General features: G+C 40.9%; 2 protein-coding genes across 2 annotated transcripts; both read right to left on the bottom strand.

Annotated features, from left to right (window-relative positions):
- Window positions 1-1,014: 1,014 nt before the first annotated feature.
- lmod2b (leiomodin 2 (cardiac) b) lies at window positions 1,015-7,421 on the bottom strand. The gene is made up of 6 exons (XM_030720472.1): window positions 6,874-7,421; window positions 6,217-6,678; window positions 5,083-5,343; window positions 4,748-4,963; window positions 2,971-3,420; window positions 1,015-1,207 (listed from the first exon to the last, which is right to left on the bottom strand). Exons 1-6 carry the CDS (start codon window positions 7,147-7,149, stop codon window positions 1,181-1,183), a joined length of 1,692 nt encoding a protein of 563 aa, XP_030576332.1. The 5' UTR covers window positions 7,150-7,421; the 3' UTR covers window positions 1,015-1,180.
- A 2,382-nt stretch (window positions 7,422-9,803) lies between these two features.
- On the bottom strand, window positions 9,804-15,549 carry asb15b (ankyrin repeat and SOCS box containing 15b). The gene is made up of 14 exons (XM_030720536.1): window positions 15,490-15,549; window positions 15,100-15,208; window positions 14,308-14,360; window positions 14,022-14,153; window positions 13,731-13,895; window positions 13,494-13,600; window positions 13,258-13,396; window positions 13,006-13,177; window positions 12,454-12,614; window positions 11,894-12,038; window positions 10,876-11,031; window positions 10,658-10,760; window positions 10,411-10,564; window positions 9,804-10,282 (listed from the first exon to the last, which is right to left on the bottom strand). The coding sequence occupies exons 2-14, from the start codon at window positions 15,204-15,206 to the stop codon at window positions 10,113-10,115; spliced, it is 1,764 nt and encodes a 587-aa protein (XP_030576396.1). The 5' UTR covers window positions 15,207-15,208; window positions 15,490-15,549; the 3' UTR covers window positions 9,804-10,112.
- Between the last annotated feature and the right edge of the window lie 711 nt (window positions 15,550-16,260).

The following is a 16,260-nucleotide window of genomic DNA, read 5'->3' as shown; positions in this document are numbered from 1 at the left end:
GACACCTCAGATGATTAAAACCTTCCAAAACTAAAGCTATCAACTGAAGGTGAAAAAACAGTCCACTGTATGACTTTATGTCTCGAACGTCTGCGTATTGTGTTGAAGAGATATCAGCTGAAGTTGAACTAGGACCGGACATTTGTGTAATGCCAATTTGTACCACAAAATGGTGTAGTGAGTCAATTTAACCTTTATTTAACCAGGCAAGGCATGAAGAGCACATTATTATTTACAATAGCAGCCCATCAAAAAGCAAAGCCTCTGGAGAAAAATGGGTGTAGCTAAAAAGAAACATAAAAAGTCAAACAGCGGCACACATCCAAAAACATCTCAACACATACACACACACACACTGCTAAAACGTGGCTGGTAAATTAAGATGGTAATTACACCCAATGCAGCTAACATTAGCAACCATTAGTTATTAGTCATCCCAAGCTAAACTACTGGTCATAGGCTGTGGCATTCATGGGACTGAACAAATGTATCTTGCAAAGTGGGTCATTGAATTGATGGATGGGTGGTTTTTATTTGATACTATAAAATTTTTATTTATACTTGTTTGCATAGTGCCAGTGCTTTGCTTTCACTTGTCATGCATTGTGAATTATTCAAAGCGCGCAAAAGCCCTGCTCTAATACGTGCTATCTGGAGTGGGTGTATTGTGAGTGTGTTGAAGTGGGAATATGCATCAGTGGCGCTTGACCAGTAAGCTGACTCACTGATAAACACAAAAACAGTGGCTTTGTGGGATTGCATTCTTCCCTATCACAACTTGACCCCCTTCTTTCAAATGGAGCTCGTCCAGTAACCAAAGAATAAGAAAAGCATCCATCCACAAGTGATGTTGTAAACAGCAAGTGGCTATATTTAGAAATTAACAATTCAACCACAACAGATATTTACACTTACATAAGAAAACAGCGATTTGGAAAACTTGTCAGTAAACAAATTAGTTCACTCCTTCCACAAATTAAAATACAAATACCATTTACTAAATTGCTATTGTGAATAAATATTTTTAAAAACAAATTCAACATTTTTAAAATGTAAAGCTGTCATTGCAGTGCAAATTTCCAGTGTATTTTTTATGAGTAAGAATTCACATCAGTCTCCTTAGAAAACCCAAGTTTTCACCTGTCATATTTCATCACTGTTGGTCAGTCCATCGTCAGTTTTATCGTAGATAACGAGGGACTTCCACCTGGAAAAAGACAATGTGATAGTTTTAAATGCAAGCTAAGACGTATTAATGGACACAACTGAAATGGATATGACTCATTTGTTTTCGCTATTGAGGCTTTGCAGTCACGCAACTGCTCACCACGGGACTTTAATTTGTCAGCCATTTTGGACGTGTGGCACTGTAGGGTCAAGTGAATAAGGCCGTGGTCACTCAGGGAAAAATTTATATTCCCCAACCAGTTGGAAAGTGGCTGCTGGCGGTTGATTGCAATCACTGTGCTAAAACCCCAGTCACATAGGCTTAGACACCAGTCATTTGCTTTTTCTGCTAGCAAATTGCCCGTATTTTGCATAGAAGACACCAGCTTGTCTGCAAACACTCTCCAACTACTCTCTGAGCAGGAGCGAAACTGTGCAGAGTGTGATACAAACTGGAAATCACCTTTTGAAGACGTATTGGCTGCAACATGGAGGCACGACTTTTACATTGAAGGCGAGCATTCTCCATTTGTGTCGCAACTTCTAGGCAAGTTGGCATTTTTCACGGAAATTACAGGCTACCACAGCACCCTGCTAACGTCCAAAGCAATCAGAAGAAGGTTTTAGGTGCAGCACCCTCTTTGTGACTGATTTCACCTAGCAACAGCCAGCAATGTCCAGGAACCTCTCACCAACCATAAAGGGAACGAAGGTCCAATACGGCAGACAAGTCACATGAGAAACCGCTATAAGCAGTTTCATCAGGGCACATTTATATCAAATTTTTGGTGTTGTACACTAGCCAATTTAGCTGTTTTCTCCTTTCCCCACTCTGCATTATGATGCAAAGCTAACTGGCTACATCTTGCAGATTCATCACCCAGACACATTTGTTTCCACTGATGAACTCTTTGCCTAGTTGCAAAAGCAATTGTGTCATTATGATTTCTGACTAATACAAACTGGGACATTGCATCAAAGATGTGCGTAATATCTTTAGTGTTGTCAGTAGATGTGTTAAATGTGTGTTGCTGGTACGTGCTGTGTTTGAATAACGTGTTATCTTGTCTTTATCTATGTTCCAGTGAACAGGTTCTATAAATACCCGCACTAAGTGGCTGGAATTTCACAGCTACACTTGGAGACCCTGCTATCTAAGGGCAGAGCTAATTTTCCACTCTAACAATGTGAAGAGCGGCACTAAAGCTTCGAAAGCATCTCTTTTTCTCGGAGGTAAAAATAGTTAGCTCTCACAATAATAACACAAAAACAAAAAGTCCAGATGGGTTCAGTTGCAGTTCCCTTTTGTTTGTGCTATTATCTTTTCCTCCATATCAGCTAATCTGCCTCTTCAAGATAAAAATACTTGACTTGCTTGGCCGTCATTATTATTTACTGGCTGTAAAAGCGTTGTGATTGCGCCAGAGTGCTGGATGGCAGCAAGTAGACTTTTGCCTGCCTACCCTCTACAGACAGAACATACCATGTCAGCCACAGAGATGACTCAGACACCACTGACTCTGTGTCATCCACATCTAAATTAAACTCCCCACTTGTTCAGTTGTTTTTGAGAGACTCTGCAATTTTGCTTCAAGAGCTTTGCTCGCCTGCTTGTGTTTCTGCTTGAGTGTTGAATTTTGAACTTTTCCCACGCTGAAGACCAATGCACTCTTTAACCTTATACAACTTTTGGCTGAGTGCTTTTTTTTTTTTTAAATAATCTAGTTTCAGTCTGATACAACTTTTAATGTGAATAATAGTAATGAGAGGAAAGTTTGGGGTTGAAAAACATCAGTCTCTCACCCGTCTCAGATTGCGCATGCCGCTACTGCGGATGGACTCCATCAGCTGATCATGGGCTGACCTCATTGGCGTTGAAGGCCTGCTGCCCTCCTCCCCTCTCCTCTCTCCTGACACTGGCCTCAGGGCATTTTTGAGCTCCTTCAAGATGCTATTTGTCTCATCATTGCCCGCCTTCCCCTTCTTTCCCTTCTTCCCTTTTGTTTTTATCGTCTTTTTCTTGCCCGCTTCATGAGCCTTGATGACCTCTGCAATCATCCTTGTGGGCTTCTTCTTCTCCTGGTGCGGGAGAGGAGGTGGAGGAGGAGGTGGCGGAGGAGGCGGGGGTGGAGGCGGGGGAGGAGGTGGCGCAGGGGGGGTCTGTTTTTTAACCAGGTCGTTTCGGGGCAGTTTGGGTGAGGACCAGGGAGAGGCCCTGGGTGAGCTATAAGGTGAGGAACTTGGTGTTCCTCTCTGCAGACATGGAAAGGCAAATAAACAAATAAATGGATAAGCAGGAAAGGCAACATTTCTGGAAATGTTGTGCTTGCTTTCAATTAGAATTGAAGGTGAAAGGAAATGCATTCAAGTTTAAGCAGATGTCCATTCATATGCAAGCAGTGCTAGCAGTTGCGATACTGAAGTTAAAGAAACTAAGATTTGAAGAGTGAAAATGTGCTGAAGATACACATATAATAGACAACCAATGTGACATTCACCTATGGGTTACTGACGTTAGTGACGTGACTTGTACCCTTGAGTTTTTTTTTGTTTTTTTTTTTAAATTAGATGTCCCAGACTAGGAGTGGATCTGACTGCAGACATCACTGCACACTAATGAGGTAGCAACTTATCAGTAACAAGGCAAGTACACCCTAAATACTACCTTGTTTTATTGTTTATTTTATTCTAAAATTGGATATCATTTACAAAAGAATGATCATGCCCTATTAAATACAAGTTTAAACTTGTGATTGATATCGTAAACTCATCAGGGATTACAAATCAAGTGAGAAATTTTGCCATTTTCCTATAGATCCCTATGTGGTCATTATGTGGAATGGTTTAAGGTACGTCTGCACTGAGCTATCCAAACCTGGAAGCTACTTTCATCTTTTATATACAGTGTGTAGTCATTGTATCAGTTGATGTGTGTTATCCAGAGTCATTCTCATTTGACCTTTGTCTCTGTTTTGTTTCTTTGTTTTTCAGTTTAGTTTTGGTTAATTTCCCGTGTCGATTTGCTCATTTTCATTTAGTTTTTATTGTTTGAAAATGTTTCATTTTCGATTCGTTTTTATTCTCAGGGTTAGTTTTACATTTTGTAATTATTTAAATGTGGGGATATTTGTCAATGATAATATTTGAGAAGGTCTGACCAGAAACGAACATAACTTTTCATGTCACGTAGACATCCTATCTCAGTAAACAGATGCCTCCTTGGGTTAACAAATTTAATATTGTTTCAGTTAATTTGTATCTTTCTCAAAAGTCTAGGTTTGATGATCCCTGGGATTGTTCATACTTCTGAGTTTAGAATTGAGGTTTAGGTTTTTCCTGCTGTTCCAGTGTTTCAAGCTTAGATTTTTGTCTTTATTCCTGTTTTTATTTCCTTATTATTCCAGCCTTCCCAGTGTTCCTTTGTATCACATGGTGCGATTACTATGTTCTCAGGTTAACAATTTACGACGAAGATCTTACAGCTTTTCACAAAAATTTGAAGTTTGAAAACAGTCATGGTATTACAAGCGTTAGTAGAAGCGGGGAGTGGTTGTCCATTAGACAAAGTAAAGCTGCAAACCAGCGCGGTAGTTCTGGGGTTAACAGCTCCCTCTTGCGCCCCCTGTTGGTTCTGCTGCTGTTGCTTCTGCTCCTGCAGCCGTTTCTGCCTCTGGCGGTCTTGGTTCCTGGTGAGGATCCCCGTCATGCTCATTCTAGGCCCAGGTAGGTTGAACTGGTAACCCAGTTTAATCAAGGTGTAGTTTTCCCTCAGAATCTTCACCATCTCCATTTCTACCTGCAAGAGGTGGTTGTAGATAAGCAGCTTACTATCATGATGTAATTAGCACAGCACAAATGAGTTTGATTTTTTTTTAATAAAAGATACAAAATAGGAATGAGAGAGAGAAAACCAACCTGTCCACCACACATGTGCCGCTGGTTGTGGAACCTAAGCTCCGTCAAGGTGTTGTTTCCTGGTAGTGCTTGAACCAGAGCCATCACGCCTTTCCCAGACACATAGTTAGACTCTATATTCAGACTGATGATGGAGGAGTTCTGCTTTAGCATCTTAGCAATGGCCAGAGCCACAGGGTCGTCAGCTCGGGTGTTTGCGAGGCTGAAGGTTCTCACGTGTGTGTTTGACCTCAGAGCTTCAGCGAATCGGACCAGAGTTTCCTGAGAAATGGAGTATTTTTATTTCCCAAACATATGAGGACTTCTCAGTATAAAAGAAACTTGAAGCACAGAGACAGACTTGAAGGCATCTGACACTTCAGTAAGGCCAGTGTTTACCACACAGACACAAAGGCTTGCTCCCAGGCCGCTGTTCCAACAACGCTAAAATTAGCCACTGCTTGTATGAGTAACTTTATTGTGCAAGCCAACAGAATAGCTTCAGCATCAAACATACATTTTAGAGCAAAACTTTAGAGACAGCACTGAAAGTCATCATCAGAAGATAGCTGATGGCACAAGCACTGCATTTTGATTGGCGCGTTCCCTCTTTTGCTAAACAAGAACTGCAAAGCTTCCTGTACAAATACTACATTTTCATATGTGGATATGGAACATAATCAGATTATTGATTGCAACACAAAACCGAACAGAACGGTTAAAACCTAAAGTCGCCTGACTGTCAAAGCTGTAAACTGAGAACACCTTGTTTCTGTTCCTTTTCCAGTCATGAGAAGCATTTAAATCTTCATATGCCCTTAATTATATGACCTGGTTCTAAAAATAAACTGGCATACAAAAAAAAAAAAGTTTTCAAATCCCTGGACCTAACTTTGATCCTACCCTACCACTGTTCCAAGCTCATGGCTAATCTACTAACATTACTTAAAATATTGTTAAATTAGGCCACCAGTCAAGCAGTAAGTGATTAGTTTCTATGTTTCTTGTGACCATAAGGGACAGCGTGGCCACATAAGGGAAGATGTTTGGTTTTGGTTAAAGTAAATGATTAAAAAAGCATGAAAATGGGAATAAAACTGTAATTATTAGAAGCGTTTTTGAAATTTGTTTGTTATGAAGGTTTAGTATTTGTACCTGTGAGATGTCATCTATATTGTTGAGATTAACCTCAGTGAGTTCAGGGTCATTTCTAAGCACTCGCTGCAGAGCGTCATCGACTACAATTGGGTTTCCACTTGTGTTTGGATCAACAGGTGGAGGGGGAGGAGTCAGCCTCATAGGCTCCACCCTCTGGGGTTTGAGTAGTGTTAGGTTCTCGACCCGCGACGTCATCGGCCCTGAATTCATCAAGGGTTCGGGTTTTGCTGTATTATCTTGGCGCTCCTCCTCCTCCTCATCTTCTTCTTCTGTTACTGGTTCCTCTTCTTCTTCACTCTCCTTTTCTTCGTCGTCTTCTTCTTCATCACTGTTCTCATCTTCCTCTTCTTCCTCATTTTCTTTTTCATTCTTTTTTTGCTCTTTCTCATTTTCATCGTCTTTGTCCTCCTCTCCTTCACTGGTTCCTTCTGTCACACACTCTTCTTCCTGTTCTTCATCCTGTATTTTAATAAAATGATTCAAAGCTTAAAATGCTAATAGGATGATGTCATGTACACAGCTTCATAGTACAAGAATTTGTAATAATTTTACTTTTACTAAATACAAAAAAAATCTTATTATGGGGTAAATTTGATACAACTTCAGCGAAGTTTCTGGCACAATAAATTAATTCAAATAAACGTTATCACTGACCAGTTTTGGGCTTGCTCCACCTAACTCGTCCTCCAGCAGTCTACGTGTTTCGTTCTCCCAGTATTTCATGAGGGCCTCTCTGCTGAAGGTGCCCGTTGGGGTCTTATCTGTCTGGTCTCTCTGTCTGAGTCCTATGGGCACATTGCTGTCGGGATCGATGTCCGAGAGCTCCTTTTCCAACTCAGCCAGCTCCTCTGCGCTGAGAGATGCCAAAAGCTCGTCCTCGTCAATATCTTCATACTTACTCAACTCTCGACGATACCCGAAACAACTCATGGCCAAAATGTGATGAGTTCAGAACAGACAGAAATACAGAATGACCAGTTCTTGATTTGCTAATGATCTGATGTAGACCCCAAAATGAAGATGTTTGGGAATGAAAATTCCAACAAAAGCTAGAGTCCACCATGAAACTGGAAAAAACGTTCAGTGGAAATTCAAAGTCAAATTCAGGTGTTCAGTGCCAAAGAAAAAAGATATCTGGACATTCTGGATCCAGTCTTCTGCCGCTGAAGCCCACTCCAGTCTGAACCAGATCTGTCCTGGCCGACCAAGTTTATGTGAAGGAGACCCTGTGTGTGTGTCCGTGGCCTCTCCTCTCTAATCTCCACAGCTGCTGTTTAGGCCTTAAGAGAGGGATCAGAGGGGAACGTACCAAAGTGTAGGCACCATGATGCAGCGTCTTTTTTTGGGAGGCACTGCTCTGAGAGGCAGAGACACAAAAAGCCTGTGAGCTCAGAGACCATGTGGCCTGTCAGTGTAGTAACCTGTCACCTTAGGTCATGGCCAGCTGGACTCAACATATAGTCAGAACAAGAAGGATAAAGACAGATGATGTACAATTGAAAAAATGGCATGGGCTTGGCCACTGCGTGTCTCTCAACAAAGAGTTCTCTTTCTCTTGGCAGTCTCGATGTTTTTATAATCACATAAAATAGTAGCTAAACATACTGACTGAGGGACAAAAGCCTTATTTATAATGAATTCTTCCAACTTCAGTGAAATCTTCTACACTTTCACCTTATCTGAAATCTGCAAAAGATGTGGAACCAAAACCGTTTCTAGTAACATAAATGTTGGCGTGTGTACCAGGTAAATAACACCTGAATTGTTTCATACACTTTATTAGCCGCAATTTCTGCGTAAAGATTCCTGGCTTGGCGCTTCTTTAGAGACAGGGTGAGGTGCTTGGACCTGGTGAGATGCCACTCCTCCACTTCAAAAGGAGCCAGTTGAGATGGTTCACCCATCTGACTAGGATGCCTACTGGGTGCCTTCTAGGTAAGGTGTTTCAGGCACGTCTTTGGATAAATGGCAGAAAATTCATGGATGGATGGATTATATGTTTAACTAGTATCGCATGTACAAAATGTATTTCACTACAATAAAAATGTCCTGTTTTTTTTAATTGACATAATTAAGTTGGAAATTCTGGGAAATCTTCATAAAAAAAATTAATTCCGATATCTTCAAATAAAAGAAGACCCCATGTGTTATTGTTGCAGACTGTTTATCTGCTGGATATTACAGTGTTTCACTGTGATCATTTGAACCAGTATGGCTTCAGGATATGGCAATGCATCTAAAATGCATTCAGGTTGGCTACATGGAGATTCAAGAGACAAAGATCCCAATATCACCCATCCATCTTCTTCCACTTATCCAATTCAGGGTTCCAGGGGAACTGAAACCTATCCCAGCTGTCATATGACAAGAGGCAACTTACACCCCGAACAGGCTGCCAGTCTGTCACAGGACTAACACAGAGACATAAAACTCAGTCATAGCTACAGCCAATTTAGAAGCACCAATTAGCCTAACAAGATTGCCTTTGCATCATGTTTTGGAGTGTTGCAGGCAGGACCCAAATACAGAACACAGCCTTTATTATGGGTGGTAGTCAAAAACATAAATGCACAAAGTGACAGGAACCCCAAGGAAACAGACCATGGAATATAGTCAGGCAAGAGAAAAGTACAACACTACAAGGGAACCGCTGGGGCAAACTAGCACAGACAAAGTCAATTGATACAATGAGGCAGTGAATTAGTTTGAAGCTGGGAAATGCAAACACATGAATGAATTAAAACTAGGGGAACTGGCACAGGAAGATGAGACAGAAAAAAGAGGAAACAAATACGAATGGTACTAAAAAATAAGCAGAACTGAAAAACACAAAGTGCTACGAATAACCGAGAATTCAAGACCAAACAACTCCTAAGAGAAGATTCCCAAAAAAATATCAATAACCAGAAACCCCCAAAATTCCATACATAAAACCCACAGACCATAACACTTTGGACTGTGGGAGGAAGCCCACACAAGAATGGGGAGAACATATAAACTTCACACAAAAAGCCACGAGCTGGCCTGCGAATGGAGGCACCAGTGCTGTGCTGTACTGTGCTGTATCAGTATGTCAGATCCTGCCCTCTATTATCTCCCAGTGATTCAGACCAAAGTAAAATGCAACTGTATTGGGGGGGGGGGGGGTGAAGCATTATTGGTCATGAAATCAGGCTTTAAATTGAACAGATTGCTCACCACTGATTCTGTTTCTGCTCTGCTTCTTCACTACATTAATGTCCACAAATCTTAAACCTGGTTGTGCTTTAAGTTTTTGGTTTGTAAAATGTCCATCCATGGATTTATGTAGTAAAGTAGTTCGATCAGTAAATTGTGCACAGGCTCTGCACTATTGACTCACACAGATAATTTGATGTCTTTGGATCATAAAGACACACGGCTGCATGACTTTGCAAATGTCACAGTTTATTACAATATAACCAAAAAGAATCATGTTATATTTCAATAACATTATGACTTTTACATTTACATTTTCAGATCTCATACTGTCAAGACACTAACAAACAGCATAAAACAATATTTTACATAAATAGAGGGATTCCCCTTCATCTCCTTAGTCCGATCTCTGTGGAGGGCCACGTGGGCTTGTACTCACTGTGGTTCATCAGCATTTCTTTGGCACTCTCTCTGTAAACGCTTCTGACCAGGTCGCGGTTGTTAAAAAAAAAAAACCTGCTCAACTTCTTTATTAGAGAGCTGACTATACCTGTGTTGGCGACATCTATTTTATGTACTAAACATTCATTATTCAACTGGTAGTTTTTGAAAGTTTCTAATTCAGTCAGTATATACAGAAACAACTGAGAGAACAAAGTATTATGTAAAATAAGTACTTTGACTTGGCTATTCAGTAGGTAGGAATAAAATGTCTTTCACATACATAAGAGGTCACCATACAGGTCGTACTCTCTGTAGGTCAGGTAGTTCATCAGCCTGGGGGGGATGTGACCTGCAGCCATAGTCTCAGAGTCATTCAGGGTCCTGAGGCTCATATGACTTCTGATTACCAGTCGACAGAAGTGCTGCAGAGACCGCGGCTTCCCTGTGGACCCAGAAACACAGAACCCTGCAGCTACTTAAATCACACTTAAAAATATCATGTTTTTCATGTACTTTAAAGTGTATGTTTTGCATGTTCTTTTTGTGTATGGACGTTCTTGGCAGTTTTACCCAGTATGTCAGAAATCTCATCCCACTCTGGCCTCTTTTCCAGGATTTTTCTGAGCTTAGAGCAAATGCTGACGTGGCTGACATAGTCCAGGAGCATCCTTACAACGCTTCCTACCACGTGACCCAGCCATGATACTGACACGAACTCACAGAACTGATTAAAAAGAAAAAAAGAAAAGGGAGATGACGTGAGGTTAGCCAACAGTCTGTAGCAGAGGAGGATGTGTCTGCCTGTGCTGTCTCTTACTGAGATGACTTTAGGTTGACTGTAAATCTGGTAGGCTTGGTTATGGAGCTCAGTCCAGGTACTATCCAATTCTTCACTGTCTCCATGACCGCACTGGAAACACCTGTAATGATTGCAGAGATCCGATGATTAATTAAATGTGAGAAGAAAAAAAACTACCTTGCCTCTATAAATAAATCAAAAAGTGGCAACTTTCACAGCATATGTACTGTACGTGCTTGTAAGCATGATATCCATTGTTGAGGAGCAGTCGCAGCATGGTGTGGTCTTTGAGGCAGTACTGGAGTGCTGTGGGGAAGATGGTGTTGCTGATCACTCTGAAATAACAGTTCACCTCTGCTCCATAGGACAGCAAAAGCTGCACCAATTCATACCTGGTTACAGACAGAAAGACCAAAGGTCTTAATGCCTCTGCTGCAACACAACGTTGCCACTACCACTGTAGTTTCAGAAAGTACATGTGTAGTGCTGTGAAAAACGATCTAGCCCCTTCCTGATTTCTTGTGTTTTTGCATATTTGTCACACGTTTCAAATCAAACAAATTTGATCAAGCAAATACAAAATGCAGTTTTGGTTAAGATATTTTTTTGGCCTTTTTTGCCTTTATTAGTGCACACTGAAGAGAGACAGGAAAGTGGGGAGAGAGTTATAGGGGAAGACACGCAGGAAAGAGCCACAGGTCGGACACAAACCTGCACATCAGCTGAGCCACCCTGGCACCAAAATGTAATTTTAAATGCTGATTTCATTTAATAAGGGGAAAAGATATCCAAAACTACCTAGCCCTGTGTGAAAAAGTAACTGATCCCCAAAACCTAATAACTGGTTTTCACATCATTGTGGAGGAATTTTGGCATAACCCACGTGCACCTGAGCTTCAGGGCATGAACTGATGGTCCAATATTCTTCTTTAGGATTTTCTGATAGAGAGTAGAATTCACGGTTCCATCAATTACAGCAAGTCGTCCAGGTCCTGAAGCAGCACCAAAAACTGCATTTTGTATTTACTCAGGTTTTCTTTGTCTATTATTACAATTTGTTGTATGATCTGAAACATGTAAATGAGACAAATAGGCAAAAAAAAATAAATAAATAAATATATATATATATATATATATATATATATATATATATATATATATATATATATATATATATATATATATATATATATATATAAGCAAGCAAGGGGACAAATACTTTTGGACAGCTCTGTATGTACATACGCTGTTTACCTCTCAGCCCGTATAGCGACCAATATGCATCGTAGTGGGTCCAGGTCAGTTCTTGCTCCAGCTGCCAGCAACAACTCTGAACAGGTCACATCACCGTTGGACACAGCAAAGTATAGAGGAGTCTTCCTGAGGTCCCCATAGTTCTCTGCAATAATATTTACACTGTAGTGCTTATAAATGTAAATTACAGTTTCTTAACAGGACTGGAGGCTCGTCAGCCATATTATCGCCAAGCATTTACATATACTTTACATATCATTCTACATATAAAGTCCAGTGTATCAATTATTTTGCAGAGATTTAGTCACACTGATGTGTATTTGTTGCACTGTAATGTCGCAAAATGAACCACAACTTTGTCTGCACTAGGTGTTGAAGCACCCTTCACAGTCACTGAAGAGATGCTTTCATCTGCATTCATTTTTGCGAGTGCGTGCATCTTTGCTAAATGTGAATATTTGCGTGCACCGCTCATGTCCTGCATAATTTAGAAACTCATTATGATGCCTAAATGGCCTGAGTTGAAGTTTTGTGCATGTGTGCATCCGGCTGCTTCGTACCAGAGATGTGTGTATGTAGCAGGGCGTTAACATCGTAACCCCTCTGGATAAGCAGCTCTAGACACTGAACCTGTCCCCCGTCTGCAGCAGAGTGGACAGGGCTCTGGCCTGACAGGCGAATAGCTCTCTTTGTGGTGATAGGGATGAGGGTCCTCAGGATTCTAAAGAGAGGGAGAGATTGGGTGAGTGGGAGATAAACAGGAAGAGAGGGAGCAACAGAAACAGTGAAAAACACCAAACAGAACAGGCAGAAAAATGTTCATTAGAATGTGGTGTGAGCTGTAGTGTTATTCAGTGACAGAACTGAAAAACAGCAATAAACAGAGGGCTCTTTGTGGAGATGACTACAGAGAAAGCACTGCAGCGCTGTGAGGTGGAGGGAGAGAGATGCTTTACATTCAAATTGGCTACAAAATGAGCAGGAAATCATCTTAATGTGTTTTGGACAAGTTTTTTTTTTTATTATTTTGGGATTATTAGTTAGAATTCAAGATTTTATTAGGCTTAACAGTGACCTGAAATTTGTTACATGGGTTCAGAACATGAACTCACAGTATGTATCCTTCATATGCAGCTCTATGGATGGGCAACTGGCAGGCGTAGCTGGCGACATTTGGGTTGGCTCCGTGCCCCAAAAGCAGCTTAACACAGTCCAGGTTTCCAGATCCGGTTGCATCATACAGGACTGTGTCGCCATTGCTTGCCTGGGCATTCACATCACCACCTAGTGGAAAGCAGAGAAAATACAGTTAGGAGGTTAGGAGGAGGTTAGGAGGACATGTGATACAACATACACTGTTTTACCATGCTGTATGAGTATGTCTAAAACATCAGTGTTGCCATGTTCAGCTGCGATCCCCAAGGGTGTCACACCATGACCGTCTGTGCATGTTATTTGGGCTCCATGTCGGAGTAACAGCATCATAATAGCTGGACAACCAACCTGGGGTAAGATATAAGATATAGGTGAACACAGAAGGAAGGAAAGGGACTCAGTTTAGTCTGGATTACATTTTTAGCTCAGATTCAGATCCATTCACCTTTGCTGCTTCATGAAGGGCCCTCCACTTGGAGAGACACACCTGCTCGACAAAGGCCCCACCCATGATGAGGGATAAAACCATGTCGTATGAGCGTTGTCTCACTGCTGCAACAATAGAAAACAGAAGGCGATTCAGTAAAACAAACAAACAAACAAAAAAAACATAATAATAAAAGATGTTACCAGCTGGTATGCTGTGAGTGACTGTATTAGCTGTCTGAGTGTGTTGTGCTACCGATGAGCAGAGGTGATTCATTCCTGCTGTTGGTGTTGTGCGGTGAAGCCCCGTGCTTCAGAAGCATCTTGACGTTTTCCGCCTGGCCGGCCTCGGCTGCCAAAGTCAGAGCCGTGTCACCATCCTCCGTCTGCTCCTCCAAGGTCAGGTCTGTGGATTTCAACACTGCAACAAGAACACTAGTAAGACTGTGTCAAAGCTGGAAATATACTCAGCCTACTGCTCCAGTCACTGTAACTTACATCCCACTAAACTGTTTTATCAAATTGATGCACTGATTCATACTCTCACCCTGCAGCACTGTGTGGAGGATTTCCGGCTGTGGCTGCACAGCTGCTGCGTGCAGAGGCAGCCAACCCCTGCTGTCACTCTCTCTGAAGGCAGACACACAACCTGACAGCTCCTGCAGCGCATCCACGTCACCTGTGGAGATACAAACAAGATCCTCCAAGGGACTCGCAGGGAAACATTTGTAATATTCATAAACAGCAGTGAGTTTAAATGTAGGTGCTCCTGCCTTGTACATCTTTGCTTATTGTGACATGCAAAAGGCACACATGATTAAAGGGGACCTTACCTTTGTGAACGGCAGCCATAATCTTCATAAAGTCCACACTATTTGTTTTTTTCCTATGAAAATTGAAAGCCTTTACTCTGGAAAAACTATGATAGAGCTTCATTATAGATTTTAGGTTGATTACCTTTGTTAATTTGGAATATAAACAACTCCTAACAATACAGTTGGGTCCATAAGTACAGGTTACATATAGGAAAAGTTAAGTTAGTCTTGATTTTTCTCCCGCAGTCGTGCAGGCTCTTTTAGATGTTTTTTTGGCAAACTCTAATCTGGCCTTCCTGTTCTTGAGTGTAACCAGTGGTTTGCACCTTGTTGTAAACCCTCTGTATTTACATTCTCCTGACTGTATACTCTGACAATTTAACGCCTACCTCCTCAACGGTGTTCTGACTTGGCTAGATGAAGCATGAATTTTGAAGTGTGCGGGGCTGTACCGTCTGCTCAGATTCGGACAAATGCTGCAAAAATGGCTGGTTGGTGGAATTGGATAATGACTCAAAGCATACTGCAAAAGCAGCCCAAGAGTTTCTTAATGCAAAGGAAAGGGATCTTTGTATTATGGCTCAACATCTACACCTCAAAAATGGTTGTGATTCTTAAACAGTTAATGCAATACTTGTGTTAAACCCTTTGAATTAATACTGGAAGTCTGCATTTCAATCACATCACAATTGTTTCATTCAGTGTACAGAGGTAAAATTACAAAATCTGTATAATTGTCCAAATACTTATGGACCTAACTGCAGATTTTCATTTCAATAAATATTAAGGACAGTTCTCACTCTTCCATACCTATTTGTTTGTACTGAACATGACAGCTTGTAGGCATCTTGAATGCTCTCTCGAATGGCAAACTCAATCAGGTCTTCATTTATGCCCTCCTGTTCAAAATCATCCATTTCTATATGTAGAGATGAAAGGACACAATGGGGCTTTTAAATTCTCTTCATAAAAAGGAGTTTTGCGTACAGTATGCAGGTAAATTATGAAATGTTGAAACCTTATCTGTCTGTTGTTCGTGCCTTCTGCACGGCATGCAACTTGTTTATCGGTGAGGGAGTGCTGGCACCGTATCGCCACTATTCATGCTGGAAGTAAGTATGCTAATGCAAACCAGTCATATCTGAAATCACAACACAAACCTAACTTGCATTTCATGTTAGTCATATCAGTCGGTCTCACCGGTTGATCTGAATAAGTCCCCTTGAGGTCTCGAGCTCACAGCCTGGTTGTGTTTTTGTTTTGCAGTGTGTTAAGCTGTTTGGGTTATATTTAGATGTGACCTGCTTTAGATGACCTGCCTCAGCTCAGAGTACGCCTTCCACAGCATACTCTCAGCAGATAAAGTACTTCTACAGCTCAAGAAACTTGTGTATTATTTTCTTATATAATGTTAAAAAATAGTGGAATATGTCACTCATAATCTTTCGGAGTCTGGGGTGATGTCTACAATTTGCTTCTTTGCCCAATTAACAGTCTAAACCTTAAATATATTACATTTACACCCATATTTAGCAGAAAGGGACTGAGCTCATTTGGCATCAGGAACACAGGGAAGCTTTGAAAAAGTCAGTTTTGTTATCTTAACCCATAAATATCAGAAACAACTATTAAAAATTGGAATCATACTTCATAGTAATTCTTGATCATAAAGTAACAAAAGCAAAAACAGGCATGGCAAACTTTTTAAAAAATGAACTGATAAGGTCTGTGGAACTAACAAAAGGGAACCTGGAGAAACAGGTACACGGGGGAAACAGACACTAACAAACTAACTAATTACAAAGGAACAAAGCCAATAGTTTAACAGTTTTACCCAGCATTAATCTAATCAAAACAGGCAAACATGTAACCAAATATCAAGTAACAGTAACAACATACTGAAATTACATAATTTCTGTAACTTCTATTCAAGGCACTTATTTTAATGACTCATTCAGATTTTCTTTGTAG

This window comes from Archocentrus centrarchus, chromosome 23 (genome assembly GCF_007364275.1).
Source record: "Archocentrus centrarchus isolate MPI-CPG fArcCen1 chromosome 23, fArcCen1, whole genome shotgun sequence".
NCBI lineage: Eukaryota > Metazoa > Chordata > Actinopteri > Cichliformes > Cichlidae > Archocentrus > Archocentrus centrarchus.
This window is presented reverse-complemented; position numbering and strand designations above follow the sequence as displayed.

Coding starts and splice junctions, on each gene's coding strand:
- lmod2b (XM_030720472.1), bottom strand. CDS start 7,149: ATGAGTTGTTTCGGGTATCGTCGAGAGTTGAGTAAGTATGAAGATATT. Junction 6,679..6,873: donor GTGGAGCAAGCCCAAAACTG/GTCAGTGATAAC, acceptor ATTAAAATACAG/GATGAAGAACAGGAAGAAGA. Junction 1,208..2,970: donor GCATGCGCAATCTGAGACGG/GTGAGAGACTGA, acceptor GTCTTTTTCCAG/GTGGAAGTCCCTCGTTATCT.
- asb15b (XM_030720536.1), bottom strand. CDS start 15,206: ATGGATGATTTTGAACAGGAGGGCATAAATGAAGACCTGATTGAGTTT. Junction 12,615..13,005: donor GCATATGAAGGATACATACT/GTGAGTTCATGT, acceptor CCCTCTCTTTAG/AATCCTGAGGACCCTCATCC. Junction 11,032..11,893: donor GTCGCTATACGGGCTGAGAG/GTAAACAGCGTA, acceptor GTCTGTAACCAG/GTATGAATTGGTGCAGCTTT.